The sequence below is a fragment of the Callionymus lyra genome, chromosome 17, assembly GCF_982586985.1.
Source record: "Callionymus lyra chromosome 17, fCalLyr1.hap1.1, whole genome shotgun sequence".
NCBI classification, from domain to species: domain Eukaryota; kingdom Metazoa; phylum Chordata; class Actinopteri; order Syngnathiformes; family Callionymidae; genus Callionymus; species Callionymus lyra.
In genome coordinates, this window is record NC_141834.1 from 7677059 (window position 1) to 7693270 (window position 16212).

Sequence of the window (16212 nt, forward strand, 5' to 3'; positions counted from 1 at the left end):
GCCGCTAAATTAAGATGAACATACATTTTACCCTGAAAATAATCCCAACCATTAGTCGACATGAGGGTGAGTAGAAAATGAGTGAATCACTTTAAGCGACACGAACGCTCAGTGCTATATTACATTTTCTTTCGACTGTTAAATAATTCAGTAGAGCCTGATGAAAACTTTTGTAGGAAATTCTTGCACTATAATTTCACTAAAGTACTAACAAGTACTATTTGTCATTACAACACTTAGATGAATCATTAGTCACCGACAATTGGGCACATGGTGCCACTTCCTTCCATTCTGGATCTATTCTGAGCCGTTTGTCCCTGGAGGGTCAGCAGCAATTATTGGACCTCCGCAAAGGGAGCTGCTCCACACACGTGACCGGAGTACAGTGGCCCACAGTCGCATGTCTTCACACTGCATTAAGAATTAAAAGTACACACCGAGTCGACACACCGAGTCGACACAAACTCGCCGGGGCCTGCTTGCGGGCCGTGTAGCAAACTATTGTTTGGCTTCGTCACTCGGACCTAAATATCCAACCCTGCTTCACTTGTTTGGCTTACATCGCACATTTCGTCCGCCGTGTGCCATGCAATATTCAAGAATGTTCCGAGGAAAAAAAAAAAAAAAAGAGGCCTCCAGCGGAGAGATTTATCCGAGGAGTACGAAGAGTCCACTCAGCATAAGCTTGCAGCAGTTGCGGATTTTGAACAGTGTGCAGTACTCATTGTAAGGGAGAGGGGGAGGGGGATCGATGGAGCCCTGGAGATGCTTCTGAGCTCCCTTACCGATGGAAACGGTCAATATCACGCTGTGGCCGGAGCACTTCAATTGTAAATGCATCTTCAATCGCAGCAGAAACTCCACTAATCATCTTGGGATTCCCGCAGCGGAGTAACGAAGACATGACTATCTTTTGTAATATTAGACCAAAAAGTGTGTGTTAATGATTTTCTTGACCACAATCTTCTTTTTTTCTTGACCATCTCTTTCATTCATTGAGCCACTTGTTCCCTTATGGAGCCTATTCCAGTTTCTCCCGGCAAGAGGTGGGGACACCCTGGACAGGACGCCAGTCTTTCGCAGGGCAAACAAAGACAGACGACCATTCAAACACACACTCATACCTATGGACAATTACCCCAAGTTCTCAATTCACCTCTGAATGTTTTTGGACTGTGGGAGGAAACTGGAGTGCCTGGAGTAAACCCACGCAACACTGGGAGAACATACAAACTCCAAAGGTCTCAAGTTGGTTCCCTGGAAAAGAACCAGAAACCTTCTAGCTGTAAGGTGACCACGCTAAGCCCCTTGACCATCTCTAAAATATATATTCTCTCCATCTGGTTGTTGAGATTGTGTGAAAACCACATTTTGTAGAACATCAACAACCAAGGGGAACTATCTTGTTTTCAAAAGGGAAGCCAACAAAGATGTACAAAAAGGTGAAGTGTCCACTTGATAGACCGGATTTAGAAAGCAACCTGGATCAAAAAATGATTTGGTCTTGGTTACTAATTGCAGTATACACACATATACTATTTTCTAAACATTTCCCTTTTCATTATATTCTCATTCATCCGTTTTCATTATGACATGATAAGGGGTGTGATTGACAAGTATTTGCTACCGTAGCCTCAAGCTAAATGGCCGCTGTTCTACCTTCCAATCATAATCAACGGCGCCTTAACTCGACCTCATGACCAAAGACTGGTTTGGCCGAAAAAAAAGGGTTTGTTAACAGTTGGGTGACATTACAGGTATTACTTCCAGTCCTGTCACGACTAGTAGCCGACATTCTTATTAGATCTGATAGTCATGATCTGATCTGTTATTTTCTGTAAGTGCATCTGACGGACGCGATAATACAACTCAAACTGATGACCACAATACAAGTTGAATTAAATGTGTAAAGATATTCCATTTTCTTCATCATACTGTACTATGTTCAGGGTAGATAACATGGATTTTTCTCAAGTTCCCATGGGTTTAATAACTCCAATATTGATTTTTACAAACACAAACATCTGATTTAAGGTGAAAAAAATGAAAGAGGTGGAAACGTTCAGAGATTAAGTTGCTTGTGGCTTTAGCTCGGCTGTATATACTGAACATAAGAAAATATAGTTTAGGCATCAAACTCAAGTCTAATTCACACAGGATTGACATTAATAAAGATTTGTTGCATAAGAATCATCCACAACCCGGAATTGTTTCTGTATATTAATACGTCCCTGATCCCCATCATACTGTATATTGGTGTGTCTGACATTGAGAACTATTTTAAAACATTTAACTCCCCAATATAATCTAAAGTTTCAAGGAAACTTAGACGTTGGTTAAACATAATAAATAATTATATAATAGGACATGTATAAGTCCAATCTCGTATTTGCTAGTTGAAAAAATAAAGATACAAAACACATAAATAGAACCTCGGCTTGGATGAAACCTTAAGCTTCACAGATACCTTGTGTCAATTTAATGTAATTTATCTGGCATTATTATTATTATCTTAAGTCATCATTGCGGGGGTTCTGCGTACCTGTTGGAACCTAAAGTGGGAGACTATTTAAATTGGAACACGGTGTCTCTGAGGAACTAATTTGATCTCACGGAGATAAAAATATCTTCAAATTAATTATGCATGCACACTGGGATTGCCAAGTCCGTGAAATTATCTGATTTGATGGCCCCAAAGAAAGCTAACAGGGCATTGTTTCGGTAATTCAAAGTCGTGCATTTTAGTTATGAGAAAGAAAACATTTAAAGTTAGAAAACATTAATGAAAGTATCTTAACGATGGAACTGTAATTGTACTTATTGCTTCTTAATGTTTAGCAGTTGGTGTTTGGAAACCGGGAACTATAACCTTACTTTACGAACAATACCATGTCAAAGAAAGCAACAATCCCAACATTCGTTTTTATTTAACAGTCCAGTACAACAGGCAATATGAAGAGTAGTCCATAAAGATTTAGTTTTAAAAGGCTTTCTTTTTCTTAATAGAGGATGCAAAAAAGACAAGAATGTATAATAACAATTAAGGTCACTGTAATCGAACGTAACTCTTGCAGAGTTCATGGTCCCTGATATCGCCCCACCCACCGTTCTTCACATGTGGGGCCACTCCTCCAGCCCCGTTGGCGGGCAGTCTCTTGGTTATCAGTAGGCTTTTGGGGTAGAGCTGGTTCCCACTGCTCAGCAGGATATTTTCTATTTTTGTTTTCTGGCTCGTAGGCATGCAAGTAGCTTTTTTGTGATGCATGCCGCAGTCCCCGGCGTGGAAAATCCGAGGCGCCTCGCTCACCATGACCTTCCAGTATGAAGGCAGGCAGGAGACAGTCAGGTACTGCAAGGACCAGTCCCAGTTGTAGTCGTCGTAAGTGCAGAAGGTGTCGGTGCACTTGAAGAGCTTCTGGTACGTCTCCCGGCTCAGCGCCATGCCCATGTTGTGCTCCGTGGACTTCCAGGCCTTCACCTCCACCTTGTTGGCTTTGCTGGAGAAGCCGATGTGGCTGTAGCTTCCCAGTGACATGACGTCACAGTCGGTGCACTGCTCTCGTTTGATGGCAGACATGAGCTTCAAGAAGTGTATGAAGTCTGGGGACATGTAGTGGTCCTCTTCGATTAACAGGACCAAACCGTTAAAGTCCTTCAGGGCCTTGACTCTGTCCCAAACAAAGTGCAACTTCCACCACCAGTGGTGTTTGGTCTGGGAGAACTTGGCTTCACGGTAGTGTCCGAAGGAGTCGGGATAATCTGCATTTATGCATCCTACCTTTAAGGCTTCTTTTTTAGGAATGTCTCTTGGGCAGTCTTTGGGATCATGTCCAGGAAATTCCTGTGGGTACAACTGGATGCTGAAGGGGAAGAAAATCTGAAGGACCTGGCAGAAGTCGACGGACGCCACCACTTTGTTAATCTCAGGCGACCAGTAGTCATGGCTGAATATCAGCAGTATGTTCTCCACACCTCGGGACTTGCGTAAACTATCCACTAATAATTTAAGGTAATCGGGGCGATTGTGCACTTGGACCACCACGACCAGATCGTCCTTTTGCCGCTTAAACCTCTCCTCGTTTCTGATCGTCTGGTCGAAGTTGAGCTGGAAGACAATGCCGCGGTAGACCAACGTGGTGTTGTCCACCTCCGGCTTGGACACTTTCTCTTTATTTTTTTCCGTACGAGTCTCGTTTAATTGCACCAACGGGGCCGGGACCGGCGGTCGGGTGGCAGCCGGCGTGGGCGGCTGCACCTCGACGTGATTGTTGACGATACCAATTCCGCTGCTGCTACTGCTGAGGTTGATGCTATTGCTTCTTCTCGCCGTTTCCGCCTCTTTGGGCGACGACCCGCTGTCGCTTTTCTTCTGTCGTCCGCTGCTCCAGAAGGCGAGGCCACAGATAATGACCACCAGAGATAGGATCACCACCTTCCTTTTATAGATTCGGAATCTCATGATAGGTTCTCGGATGAAAAAGTAAATCGCCGTCCGAAAAGAAATTCTGATGCGGGGGGTCAAAAGATGGAGCAGACCAGATCAATACGCTGTAAGGAGGCTAATTGCTGTACGCACAGATCTTGGTCGAAGTTCATTGGAAGCGGCTGCACCTTCCATAAGGCATGACACTTTCTGGGAGGCAGCGGAGTAGCTGATAGCATGAGCTGCCTGTAAAATAAATCGAAAACACAAGAGTTAGGTCCATTTGGAGAAATAGCAACTGTAAATGCGAAGTGATGGACTAGCAAGATGTCCTGGTTACCCTCGACCTCTCTGGGGTATCCTTACCTCTTATGCTGACGTCAACAGATAAGTACTAACGAAGATAAATATAGGATTATCAGGCTTCTAAATGAGGTAATGATCTAAACACGTGCACAGATAGTCTTTTAGGAAAATGAGGCTTTCATTACCGTGCCTGAATCATCTTTCTTGATAACTAATGGGTTATGGGCCAAGAAAGAACCCATTAGCTTTTGGATTGCTTACACTCACGGACAGCAATAACGGATGTTTTATCTCTTTTCATTTTCATTTACCATTTTATTCCAGAGGACATGAAATAAAAAAAAATAAAAAAAATGGTATTTGCTACTTTAAAGAGCAACCTTCTTATCAAAGAAAATCTTGTTATCGGAGATCTTTGTCATACTTCCTCTTCTATTTGTTGGTTTTAGTTTGATGAAGATTACTAACATTCAGTATGACGTAATACTTAGACGTTACTACTTTGTGTAGCTAACAATATTAGCATCTTAAAAATTAGTTTACATTTAATAGATGTGTTTTCAGTCTATAAAATGTCTCCAACATGCCCCGTCTGTGCCACCATCAACAAGTACAATCACATTTTGACAAAAATCTCAAAAAGTAACAGAGTTTGATTTTTAATCACTTGGATGTTTAGGATATAGATTCATTCTTTAAGATTATTTAATGTAGTATTTACTTCAGAGTTGTTATGATTCAGCCCTGAAGCTTTTAGATTGATCCCGTTACACTTTTGCCATCATGACAAATGTGTTTTAAATGCACCAGGCCACTGATCATTTGAGATGAATAGTGAGAATGAGACTCAGCTCCAAGACAATAATAATGACACCAAAGAGAAAGTAGGTCACAGGATGATAACTGGAGCACTGCCTGAAAACCAACACCCTCGGGACTATAATGAAGAGTACATACATCACTTATAAGAGCATGATATTCAGGTCCAGAACTGAAGCAAAAGTTTTTTTTCTTGTTCTTTTGAATCCAATATATTAAAAAAATGACACACACTTTATGTTTTCATGATAATATATAATAAGTAGTTGTCAAACTTTAAGAGAAAACTCAAAAAAGGGACTGTTCTGTGTACATACTTAATTATTGTGAACAATAGGCAGAATAACAATAAATACATATTTACTTTAAAAGCATAAACATTTGAAAATCAAAGTGTTCTCATGTCTGCAAACACATTTCTTATACCGGCTATATAAATAATAATCTCCATGCACTTTAAACAGATTGAAAAATGAAGGGTAATATGTTGTTATCTGATTTTGTGAACTTAAACTAAATAGTGTAATTCATATTATTTACATTCCTACATTGTATTTCTTAATATTGCTCCTGTTGACAAATGTAAGCTATACATTTACAATTTCAAGAATATATTGTAATACTGAGAATTCCAAAGACATTTATTATCAGAATCAAAAAGATGTTAATCGCCAGTAATTGCCACCCTTAAATATATAATTTGAAATCTAACGTAAAAACCCCCAAAACAAATGAAAACCCAAAGAAAACATATTTTAACAAAGTTGCTACAAGAACCGTGTTGAAGCAGAATCGCTTTTGTGATTTTACTTTTATTTTGTTTCACTATAGTAAAAGTATATCGATTTGTACATTTTGAAAAAAGTATATATAAATAAATGTTACCAGACATTTATGGATTTGACAAAACATCCACAGACACCCCACAGTTACTGAGACCATGAGGATATGGTTACACAAGACAAATATTTTATTTAATATAATTATTTACAAATATACTTCAAATATCCAAATACAACTAAAATCCTCAGTTATTTTTTCTTAATGGCAGGTATATGTTCCGTTTAAAAATCTACTTATATATATATTGACACAAATTACATATACTTATAAATTAGTTTTTTATATGTTAAATGCTTCTAGTCTGGGGACCGTTTCGAGAAATCGTTCAGCAATTCTACCTGAAGATCATTGGACGTCATGACTCTTGTCAGATGAGATCATTTGACGTACATTTCTGTGAATTTATCAACATTCTCTCAACTTTAAGACTGTTTTAGCGACGCGTATTTCACTCAGTTTGAGTGATGGAAGTAAACTGTCATGCTTATAAAACAAATATGATTGACTCATTTACAAAAAAAACATAAAGCTTATTGTTTTAATTCTGATCTTTTCAAATATAAGACTTTGTTTGAGTGAATTCTTAAAATAAACGAAAGTGATGGAGCGTTAGTATATGGTTGCACTAGGATGTTTTCATGTTGTTGTAAGTCCGGCCTAAATAAAGTGTCGTAAAAGGCGACGTTTAACGCACTAAAACACAAGTATTTAAAAGAATAATAAGGCGAAAATAGTCGACAGAAGTCGCACTGTTTCTCCTCAGTCAGCATCCGTTCCAATGCTAACTGGAAGTTAGCAGCGGTTCGGTTAGCAACTTAACGAAGAAGCCCAGTCCAGAACCCGGAACCAAAAACCCAGATCCCGAGGAAGAATGGAAGCTTCGGTTACCTCACAGTGCAGCGCTCCTCAAGCCAAGTGACATCAGTTCGGCAGTGTCGTGTTTGCCTCCATAGCTTCCTGGTGGCTGCGATGGAACTGGGATCTCGCTGGAGGAAAAAAAAAAAAGAAAACATAAGGAGGAGCAGTGCGCACAACACGCCAGAAGGGGGCGCGCAAAACCTTCCTAGAGACCATTCTGCCCCCTCTCTCCATCACATTAAAACATCCTGTATCATATTAAAAAGGACTGCACTAAAAATGTCTTTCAGACTTAAATAATTAAGAATGAATCATTTTGGCTTCATCGCCATGTGAACCGAGACGTTTTTAATAGGCGAGCATCAATATTTAATGTCTGAAATATTGATGTCGTCCAGTTCTGAAACTTTTAATGATATTCCTTTTTTTTTTTTCCATCAGGAGACTGTTTTTTCCAGGAACAAGTTCTTGCCTCAGGCCTTAAGTGACACAGGATTTTGTGGTGTGGGGCAATGAGGGGAGAATTTAGGGACTGAAAGTGATCAGTTTTCATGACCTTTTTTTTTTCTTCAATGATAAGTAATATGAAAAAATGTCCACATCTTGTCATTAACTCAATCATGGCGGGCAGTGGCCAGATAAATATATAGTTACCAATGGTCTGCAGTCCAGATACATTAATTTTATATATTATATATTTTACATGCCACTCAATGTAATGTCTCTTATTAGATAGATGATGATAGACGGACGGACGGACGGACGGACGGACGGACAGACAGACAGACAGACAGTTGGATGGATGGATGGATGGATGGATGGAAGGATGGATGGATGGATGGATGGATGGATGGATGGATGGACGGACGGACGGACGGACGGACGGATGGACAGACAGACAGACAGACAGTTGGATAGATAGATAGATAGATAGATAGATAGATAGATAGATAGATAGATAGATAGATAGATAGATAGATAGATAGATAGATAGATAGATAGATAGATAGATAGATAGATAGATAGATAGATAGATAGATAGATAGATAGATAGATAGATACACTTTATAGATAGATCCCTGTAGAGTTCTCCTTTGGAAAAACAAGAACAAGAACAAAGTGTAATAAAAAGAAAGTGCAAGAAGACACAATCTAAAGATAAAGAACACAGATCAAAGAAAAATAACAAAGACAAAGGATACAAAGATTATGCAATGTCTCTTATTATATTTAAGTCTCTTTTTTTTAAATGTATTTATTAATTATATATTATACATACCACTTAATGTGATGTCTTTTATTTTATTTTATTTTGTTGATCTCATTTTATTTTATTTTTTGTTAATTTTAATTAGTTGTATTCTATACTTTCATCACCTATAAACATATTGTGTTGTTTTACAACACTGGAATCAAAAGTGTTCTTATTCTGTTTTTTGTTGTTGCATAAACACAACACAAACATTTATATGAGGCAGGGGTGGGCAATACATTTCCTCGGGGGCCACCATATATGTTGCGATGGCATTAACTGTCCGTGACTGCTATAAGGGGCTGCCAGGCTAAACAAAAGTAAGTGATGAATTTTGAGTTGGATATAAAAAATGAAGGGACATCCTTGATATTTTTGGTCTTAATTTGATGTATATTGATATCTACTATTTCATTAAAAAATATATATTCTTAAGGTTCTGAATATAAATACATTTCATATAGTTTACCATTCAAAATAAATCACACAACACAACATTAAATGCAAAGAAGTGTTATTATGCCATACAATAAATTGTGTAATATTTAATTTGATATAAAATCATGAAAAATATAATAATATAAAAGCACTTCGAAAAATCTAAACCATTACGCATAAAAAGGACAAATAAATGTAAGAAACAAGGAGAACAAAAGTCAAAACAAGGATTATTTAACAAGTTATATATTGGGTTGAACTAGTAATAAGGTTGTTAGATCATCATCATCATCGACCACAGTATGTCAGGCTGAAGGATATCAAGTCTGACACTGTGGTGTGCAGTACAGGAGCACCTCAGGGGACAGTACTGGCCCCTCTCCTCTTCACCATCTACACTTCAGACTTCTGCTACAACTCAGAGCTGAGTCTCGTCCAGAAGTATGCTGACGACACTGGCATTGTTGGATGCATCAGGGACAACAGTGAAGACGAGTACAGGAGTCTGATAAGTGACTTTGTGGACTGGAGTGAGAGGAACCACTTGCAGCTGAACACCTCAAAGACCAAGGAGCTGGTCTTGGACTTCGGGAGGTCCAGGACAAAGCCACGTCCAGTGTTCATCAGAGGCGACGAGGTGGAGATAGTTGACAACTATAAGTACCTCGGTGTGTGGCTGGACAGTAAACTGGTCCTGCAACACAGACCATGTGTAAAAGAAAGTTGAGAGTAGACTGTACTTTCTGAGGAGGCTTCGATCATTCAACATCTGCAAGAAGCTCCTCTGCATGTTCTACCAGTCTGTGGTGGCCAGTGTCCTGTTCTATGCTGTGGTGTGTTGGGGTGGAAATGTGTCCAAGAGGAGTGTCAACAGGTTGGACAGGTTGATCAGGAGGGCTGGCTCTGTGGTTGGAATGAAGCTGGACTCACTGGTGACAGTTGCTGAGAGGAGATCATTGAACAAACTACTGTCCATCATGGATGATGACAGTCATCCTCTGAACACTGTCATCAGTGAGCAGAGAAGCAGAATGAGTGCACGAATGCTCCTACCCAGGTGCAAAACAAATAGACTCAGGGACTCATTCATTCCTTGTGCTATTAAATTGTATAATTCTGAGTTCGGGGGCAGGAGTGGAGTGAGAGTATCTGGATGTTCTGTTCTATGTTAGTCTTTGTATCCTTTGTCTTTGTTGTTTTTCTTTGACCTATGTTCTTTGTCTTTATCTTTAGACTTAGATTGTGTCATCTTGTTCTTCCTCTTTATGTTCTTCTTCTTATTTTATTTTTTATGTATTATTTTTTATTGTTTATGAAAAATTGCTGGCTATTGGAAAAAAACAATTTCCCGAAGGAGACCTCCTGAGGGATCAATAAAGTTTTTACCTTACCTTACCTTACCTTAGATAAACATTTCTAGTTGGTCAGTTTTAGTGATATTTGATATATATTGATGTCTGATGATAACAGTGAATACAAAGGTGATTTATTTAAATTTGACAAAATAACGAAGATTAGTCCAAACAAACCACGTTATAATTATGAATTGATAATTTAATAGTGTGATTAGATCGAATATTACACAACAAGCATTATTTGCTAAATAAATGTTCTAACTGTGCTGTTGAAGATGAAAACGATCTCTTTTCTACCGCTAGGGGCGCAAGAGGGAACACAGCAACCGGAAATGAGATAAGAAGGGCCGTGCTAGAAAGCTTCATTGCGCATGCGTGGCCTTTCTTCCTCCTTTCCGACACTCGAGCGAGAGAGACAAGATGGGCCATCAACAGCTCTACTGGAGTCACCCCAGAAAATTCGGTCAGGGATCCCGATCCTGGTCAGTCCCTTCACAGAAGATTAACGTATCCATAAACGCTGCTAGACGAGGGTTGTTTTTCGGTGTCGCGGTTCAATATCTCGCAATATTCAGCCATTAAAGTCCCACCACATGGATCCTCGCCGGAGTTAATATGGCGGCGAAAGATGCCCAGATGCTAAGTGCTAACAGTTAGCATTTACTTATACGATTAAATGTTCGAGTTTTAATGGCGTTTGGTTACATTTTGTGGGTGTTTGTTTAGTTTAGCGTTACATCCTTCCTTGTTTAAATGCAATATTGGTTCAGAATGTCATAAATGTTAGATGGTTTCATTGACGTTGTCGCTTCCGCCGGCCTTTTTTAAACGATTGTAACTTTTTATTTGAATAACCGAAATTCATTTTTTGAACTTTCTTTCAGCCGAGTATGCTCGAACAGACATGGTTTGATTCGCAAATACGGACTCAACATGTGCCGTCAATGCTTCAGGCAGTACGCAAAGGACATTGGCTTTATCAAGGCAAGTTTCACTGTCAAACATCCTGTTTTTATTTGTTTAATATTTAATGAAAAACCAGCTGTACTTCCACCTTGAGATACTTTTCTGGCTAACATCAAGTGAACGTGTCTCTGGAAGATGTTGACATTGTTGTGTTTTCCTTACAGCTGGACTAAACTCTGCCAAGCCTTGAAATCCACGGATGGGTCAGTTGAGACAACTGGAAAGCCTGTTCATGATGGATTTAATGAAGCTTTGAAAATAAATGTTACCTTTTTTCTCAAAGTTCAATGGGTTTTCATGTGTCTAGCTTTTACTCTTGACTCGCATACACACTTGGTTGACTGGCGTCAAAGAAACGTAGCGAGATTCCAGCGGATCCTTAAGAAGTCATAATTTAATGGGGGGGGGGGGAAACGAGCTGTAATCTGCATTAAAATGTTCAATCTTTATGGCTGAACATGATGCGAGGCATGGTGTTTTGTGCAGTGAATCTTTAAAAGTATGTTTCAATAGAAACTTTCCTTAAACCAATGCAAACCTAAAACATTTTGATTATAGAGTTGGTCTTAAATGTAGTTTCTAAAGGTATCAAGTCTTAACTTGTTTTAGCCTATACGAACCTTGAGGAAAACGATTTACAAGGAACTTTTTGAAGGAATAATTTGACAAGCTTTGTGTCAAAGTAAAGTTGATTCTATTAAGATGTTTAATCTAATTGAACATTTGTCACCAAAAAATACAATGGTTTAGTTGCTTTGGCATCAATTAATACTTAAACTGTATTTATATAAACGGGACATACTAGAGAGCTGGATGTCAGGTCTGTTCAATTGTAAATGCATTATCCAAGGATGTTTCCATTTATTACACTGGGATTGGAGTGAACTTTGTTCAAGGCAAGGGATATAACTGCATGGCAGACTAAACGGGTTTACAAAATTGATAAGGCAGGGTTGACACTGATCTTTAGAAAGTCTTAAAAGCCATTAAACTTGCATTAATGTCTTCAAGTTTTCAAAATTATAAAAGCTTGTGTTAACTATTTGGTCGGTTTAAAATATCTGGTAACATTTGTTTTAAAAAAAAACAGACCAATCTGCAATCACATTAGCGGTTCTTGTAGCAACTTTGAAAATGGCCGTTTGGGCAACATGGGAGAGGGTAGACTCAATGTAAATAGTTGAGTTGGTCCTACATTTATTTTGAAATTGTGTTAGTCTTAAATTTGACTTGCATCAAGCTGTTAATGTTAAACATGTCAAATTCCAAATCAGTGATGTGTTGCAATTCTCAAAGTAGCATAGCTTTAAAGCAGTATTGTTAAAAATGAGTAAACGGTTTTTAATGCAACTTGCACAGCAGAAGTTAGCTCGTTTTTACAAATGTTTCAAGCTGTAAAATAGCGCACAATGTTTTTGATTAATTATGTTGCGGTACTAAGGCACATTTTTATCACTCGCAAAAACCCTTTCTTCCACTAGATGTCAGTAGTTCTCCATAACGTAATGCATCATGACGTTTTTGGTGCTTCAAGCGGTTGAATCATTAGTTTCTCTAAGGTTTTCTTTTTACACCAGCTTTAAAATCTTTATTTTACCCTTAAACTCATCTGAAAAAGTCAATTCTTATGACTGAGACGACGAATAATGAACCGTGTTCAGTCTATTGCAACATACATTAGGAAATAGATAATTATTTGTCTCTTTCTAAGAGAGATTTACAGTGCCTTGCGAAAGTATTCGGCCCCCTTGAACCTTTCAACATTTCGCCACATTTCAGGCTTCAAACATAAAGATATAAAATTTTAATTTTTTGTCAAGAATCAACAAGTGGGACACAATCGTGAAGTGGAACGAAATTTATTGGATAATTTAAACTTTTTTAACAATAAAAAACTGAAAAGTGGGGCGTGCAATATTATTCGGCCCCCTTGCGCTAATACTTTGTAGCGCCACCTTTTGCTGCAATTACAGCTGCAAGTCGCTTGGGGTATGTCTCTATCAGTTTTGCACATCGAGAGACTGGAATTCTTGCCCATTCTTCCTTGCAAAACAGCTCGAGCTCAGTGAGGTTGGATGGAGAGAGTTTGTGAACAGCAGTCTTCAGCTCTTTCCACAGATTCTCGATTGGATTCCGGTCTGGACTTTGACTTGGCCATTCGAACACCTGGATACGTCTATTTGTGAACCATTCCATTGTAGATTTGGCTTTATGTTTTGGATCATTGTCCTGTTGGAAGATAAATCTCCGTCCCAGTCTCAGGTCTTTTGCAGACTCCAACAGGTTTTCTTCCAGAATGGTCCTGTATTTGGCTCCATCCATCTTCCCATCAATTTTAGCCATCTTCCCTGTCCCTGCTGAAGAAAAGCAGGCCCAAACCATGATGCTGCCACCACCATGTTTGACAGTGGGGATGGTGTGTTCAGGGTGATGAGCTGTGTTGCTTTTACGCCAAACATATCGTTTTGCATTGTGGCCAAAAAGTTCGATTTTGGTTTCATCTGACCAGAGCACCTTCTTCCACATGTTTGGTGTGTCTCCCAGGTGGCTTGTGGCAAACTTTAAACAAGACTTTTTATGGATATCTTTGAGAAATGGCTTTCTTCTTGCCACTCTTCCATAAAGGCCAGATTTGTGCAGTGCACGACTGATTGTTGTCCTATGGACAGACTCTCCCACCTCAGCTGTAGTTATCTGCAGTTCATCCAGAGTGATCATGGGCCTCTTGGCTGCATCTCTGATCAGTCTTCTCCTTGTTTGAGATGAAAGTTTGGAGGGACGGCCGGGTCTTGGTAGATTTGCAGTGGTCTGATACTCCTTCCATTTCAATATAATTGCTTGCACAGTGCTCCTTGAGATGTTTAAAGCTTGGGAAATCTTTTTGTATCCAAATCCGGCTTTAAACTTCTCCACAACAGTATCTCGGACCTGCCTGGTGTGTTCCTTTGTCTTCATGGTTCTCTCTGCGCTTTAAACAGAACCCTGAGACTATCAAAGAGCAGGTGCATTTATACGGAGACTTGATTACACACAGGTGCATTCTATTTATCATCATCAGTCATTTAGGACAACATTGGATCATTCAAAGATCCTCACTGAACTTCTGGAGTGAGTTTGCTGCACTGAAAGTAAAGGGGCCGAATATTATTGCACGCCCCACTTTTCAGTTTTTTATTTGTTAAAAAAGTTTAAATTATCCAATAAATTTCGTTCCACTTCACGATTGTGTCCCACTTGTTGTTGATACAAAAAATTAAAATTGTATATCTTTATGTTTGAAGCCTGAAATGTGGCGAAATGTTGAAAGGTTCAAGGGGGCCGAATACTTTCGCAAGGCACTGTATATGGACTGTGCAAATGACTGGATTGATTTAGTAGAAACAAGTTTTTGTGCTTCTTACAAAAATAGGCAGTGGAAAACGGATCAATACCCTTATTAGAAGTGTTGCCACATTAGCTAGGAATAAAACGGCTCATGGTTCATGTCTTGTATAATGAAAAGTATATAAATGTCTAATAATATTGTCATAAGATACAGTTATATGATGAATGTAATTAGATGGAAACCCTAGGTAACAAAAAACACATTTATAGTCATAAATAAAGACTTACCTGTTGACCTTGATATAATCGATTTCTACAGAAACAGCAGCGTTTGGTCGCCATGGTTACAAGCATTTCTTTTCTACTGGAAAAAAATTGTATTAGACAACCGGAACTACAGCAATTATTGCAAACTCCTGAAGAGCTGCATGCTTTCTAGAGCTGCTGGAGGCTCCACTGAGATGCCACTCCGTTGCTCATGAGAACCATCCTCACGCTCTTCTGCATTTGTGGCATGATCCTTTTCTATGAATCAACTTATTTTTCGTTGAAACATGCTAATGCTAATAGACTTCAAAAGTAGTATGTCGTATGTGTTTGGTCAAATTTACATGTTAAACTACAGGGACACGTTAATCCTACTCAATGCTGCCTCTTTTGAGCATCTGTTCACAAATAGTTATGAACCAATATCCTTTGTTAAGACAAAACATTTGCATTGAGCGTTACCCCTAGTGCGAGTGAAAAAACCCAGAAGAAATGCAGCCAATTACCAATAAAACAAAATTATTTTATGTTGCACATTGGTTTGGAAGTCAATGGTTGATATGCTGCTCCGTACACATCCAGCCGTGTGCTATTAGTCAGCTTTATTTTGGGAGAAGGCAAGAAAACGGGAAACTAACCTTACAAAATAAACCCCCAATAAAGGATACATGACATAAATTGCCATTTTTTGGACCACAAAGCCAGTATAATGCCTTAAACACTATACAACCAACTCTGCTGCAGGACAAACTGACTAAGATGCATGTGGACCCTGGTCTGGTCTCCTGGATTACGGATTATCTTACTGATCGACCACAGTATGTCAGGCTGAAGGACATCAAGTCTGACACTGTGGTGTGCAGTACAGGAGCACCTCAGGGGACAGTACTGGCCCCTCTCCTCTTCACCATCTACACTTCAGACTTCTGCTACAACTCAGAGCTGAGTCTCGTCCAGAAGTATGCTGACGACACTGCCATTGTTGGATGCATCAGGGACAACAGCGAAGACGAGTACAGGAGTCTGATACGTGACTTTGTGGAGTGAGAGGAACCACTTGCAGCTGAACACCTCAAAGACCAAGGAGCTGGTCTTGGACTTCGGGAGGTCCAGGACAAAGCCACGTCCAGTGTCCATCAGAGGCGACGAGGTGGAGATAGTTGACAACTATAAGTACCTCGGTGTGTGGATGGACAGTAAACTGGTCCTGCAACACAGACCATGTATATAAGAAAGTTCAGAGTAGACTGTACTTTCTGAGGAGGCTTCGATCATTCAACATCTGCAAGAAGCTCCTCTGCATGTTCTACCAGTCTGTGGTGGCCAGTGTCCTGTTCTATGCTGTGGTGTGTTGGGGTGGA

At 39.4% G+C, this 16212-nt stretch overlaps 2 protein-coding genes across 2 annotated transcripts; one reads left to right on the top strand and one right to left on the bottom strand.

The window, feature by feature from the left end:
* Nucleotides 1–2908: 2908 nt before the first annotated feature.
* Nucleotides 2909–7468, bottom strand: mgat2 (alpha-1,6-mannosyl-glycoprotein 2-beta-N-acetylglucosaminyltransferase). Its single transcript, XM_087778793.1, has 2 exons — nt 7280–7468; nt 2909–4669 (listed from the first exon to the last, which is right to left on the bottom strand). Exon 2 carries the CDS (start codon nt 4457–4459, stop codon nt 3047–3049), a length of 1413 nt encoding a protein of 470 aa, XP_087634919.1. The 5' UTR covers nt 4460–4669; nt 7280–7468; the 3' UTR covers nt 2909–3046.
* A 3152-nt stretch (nt 7469–10620) lies between these two features.
* Nucleotides 10621–11548, top strand: rps29 (ribosomal protein S29). The gene is made up of 3 exons (XM_087812689.1): nt 10621–10776; nt 11179–11278; nt 11425–11548. Exons 1-3 carry the CDS (start codon nt 10715–10717, stop codon nt 11431–11433), a joined length of 171 nt encoding a protein of 56 aa, XP_087668815.1. The 5' UTR covers nt 10621–10714; the 3' UTR covers nt 11434–11548.
* Nucleotides 11549–16212: the final 4664 nt, after the last annotated feature.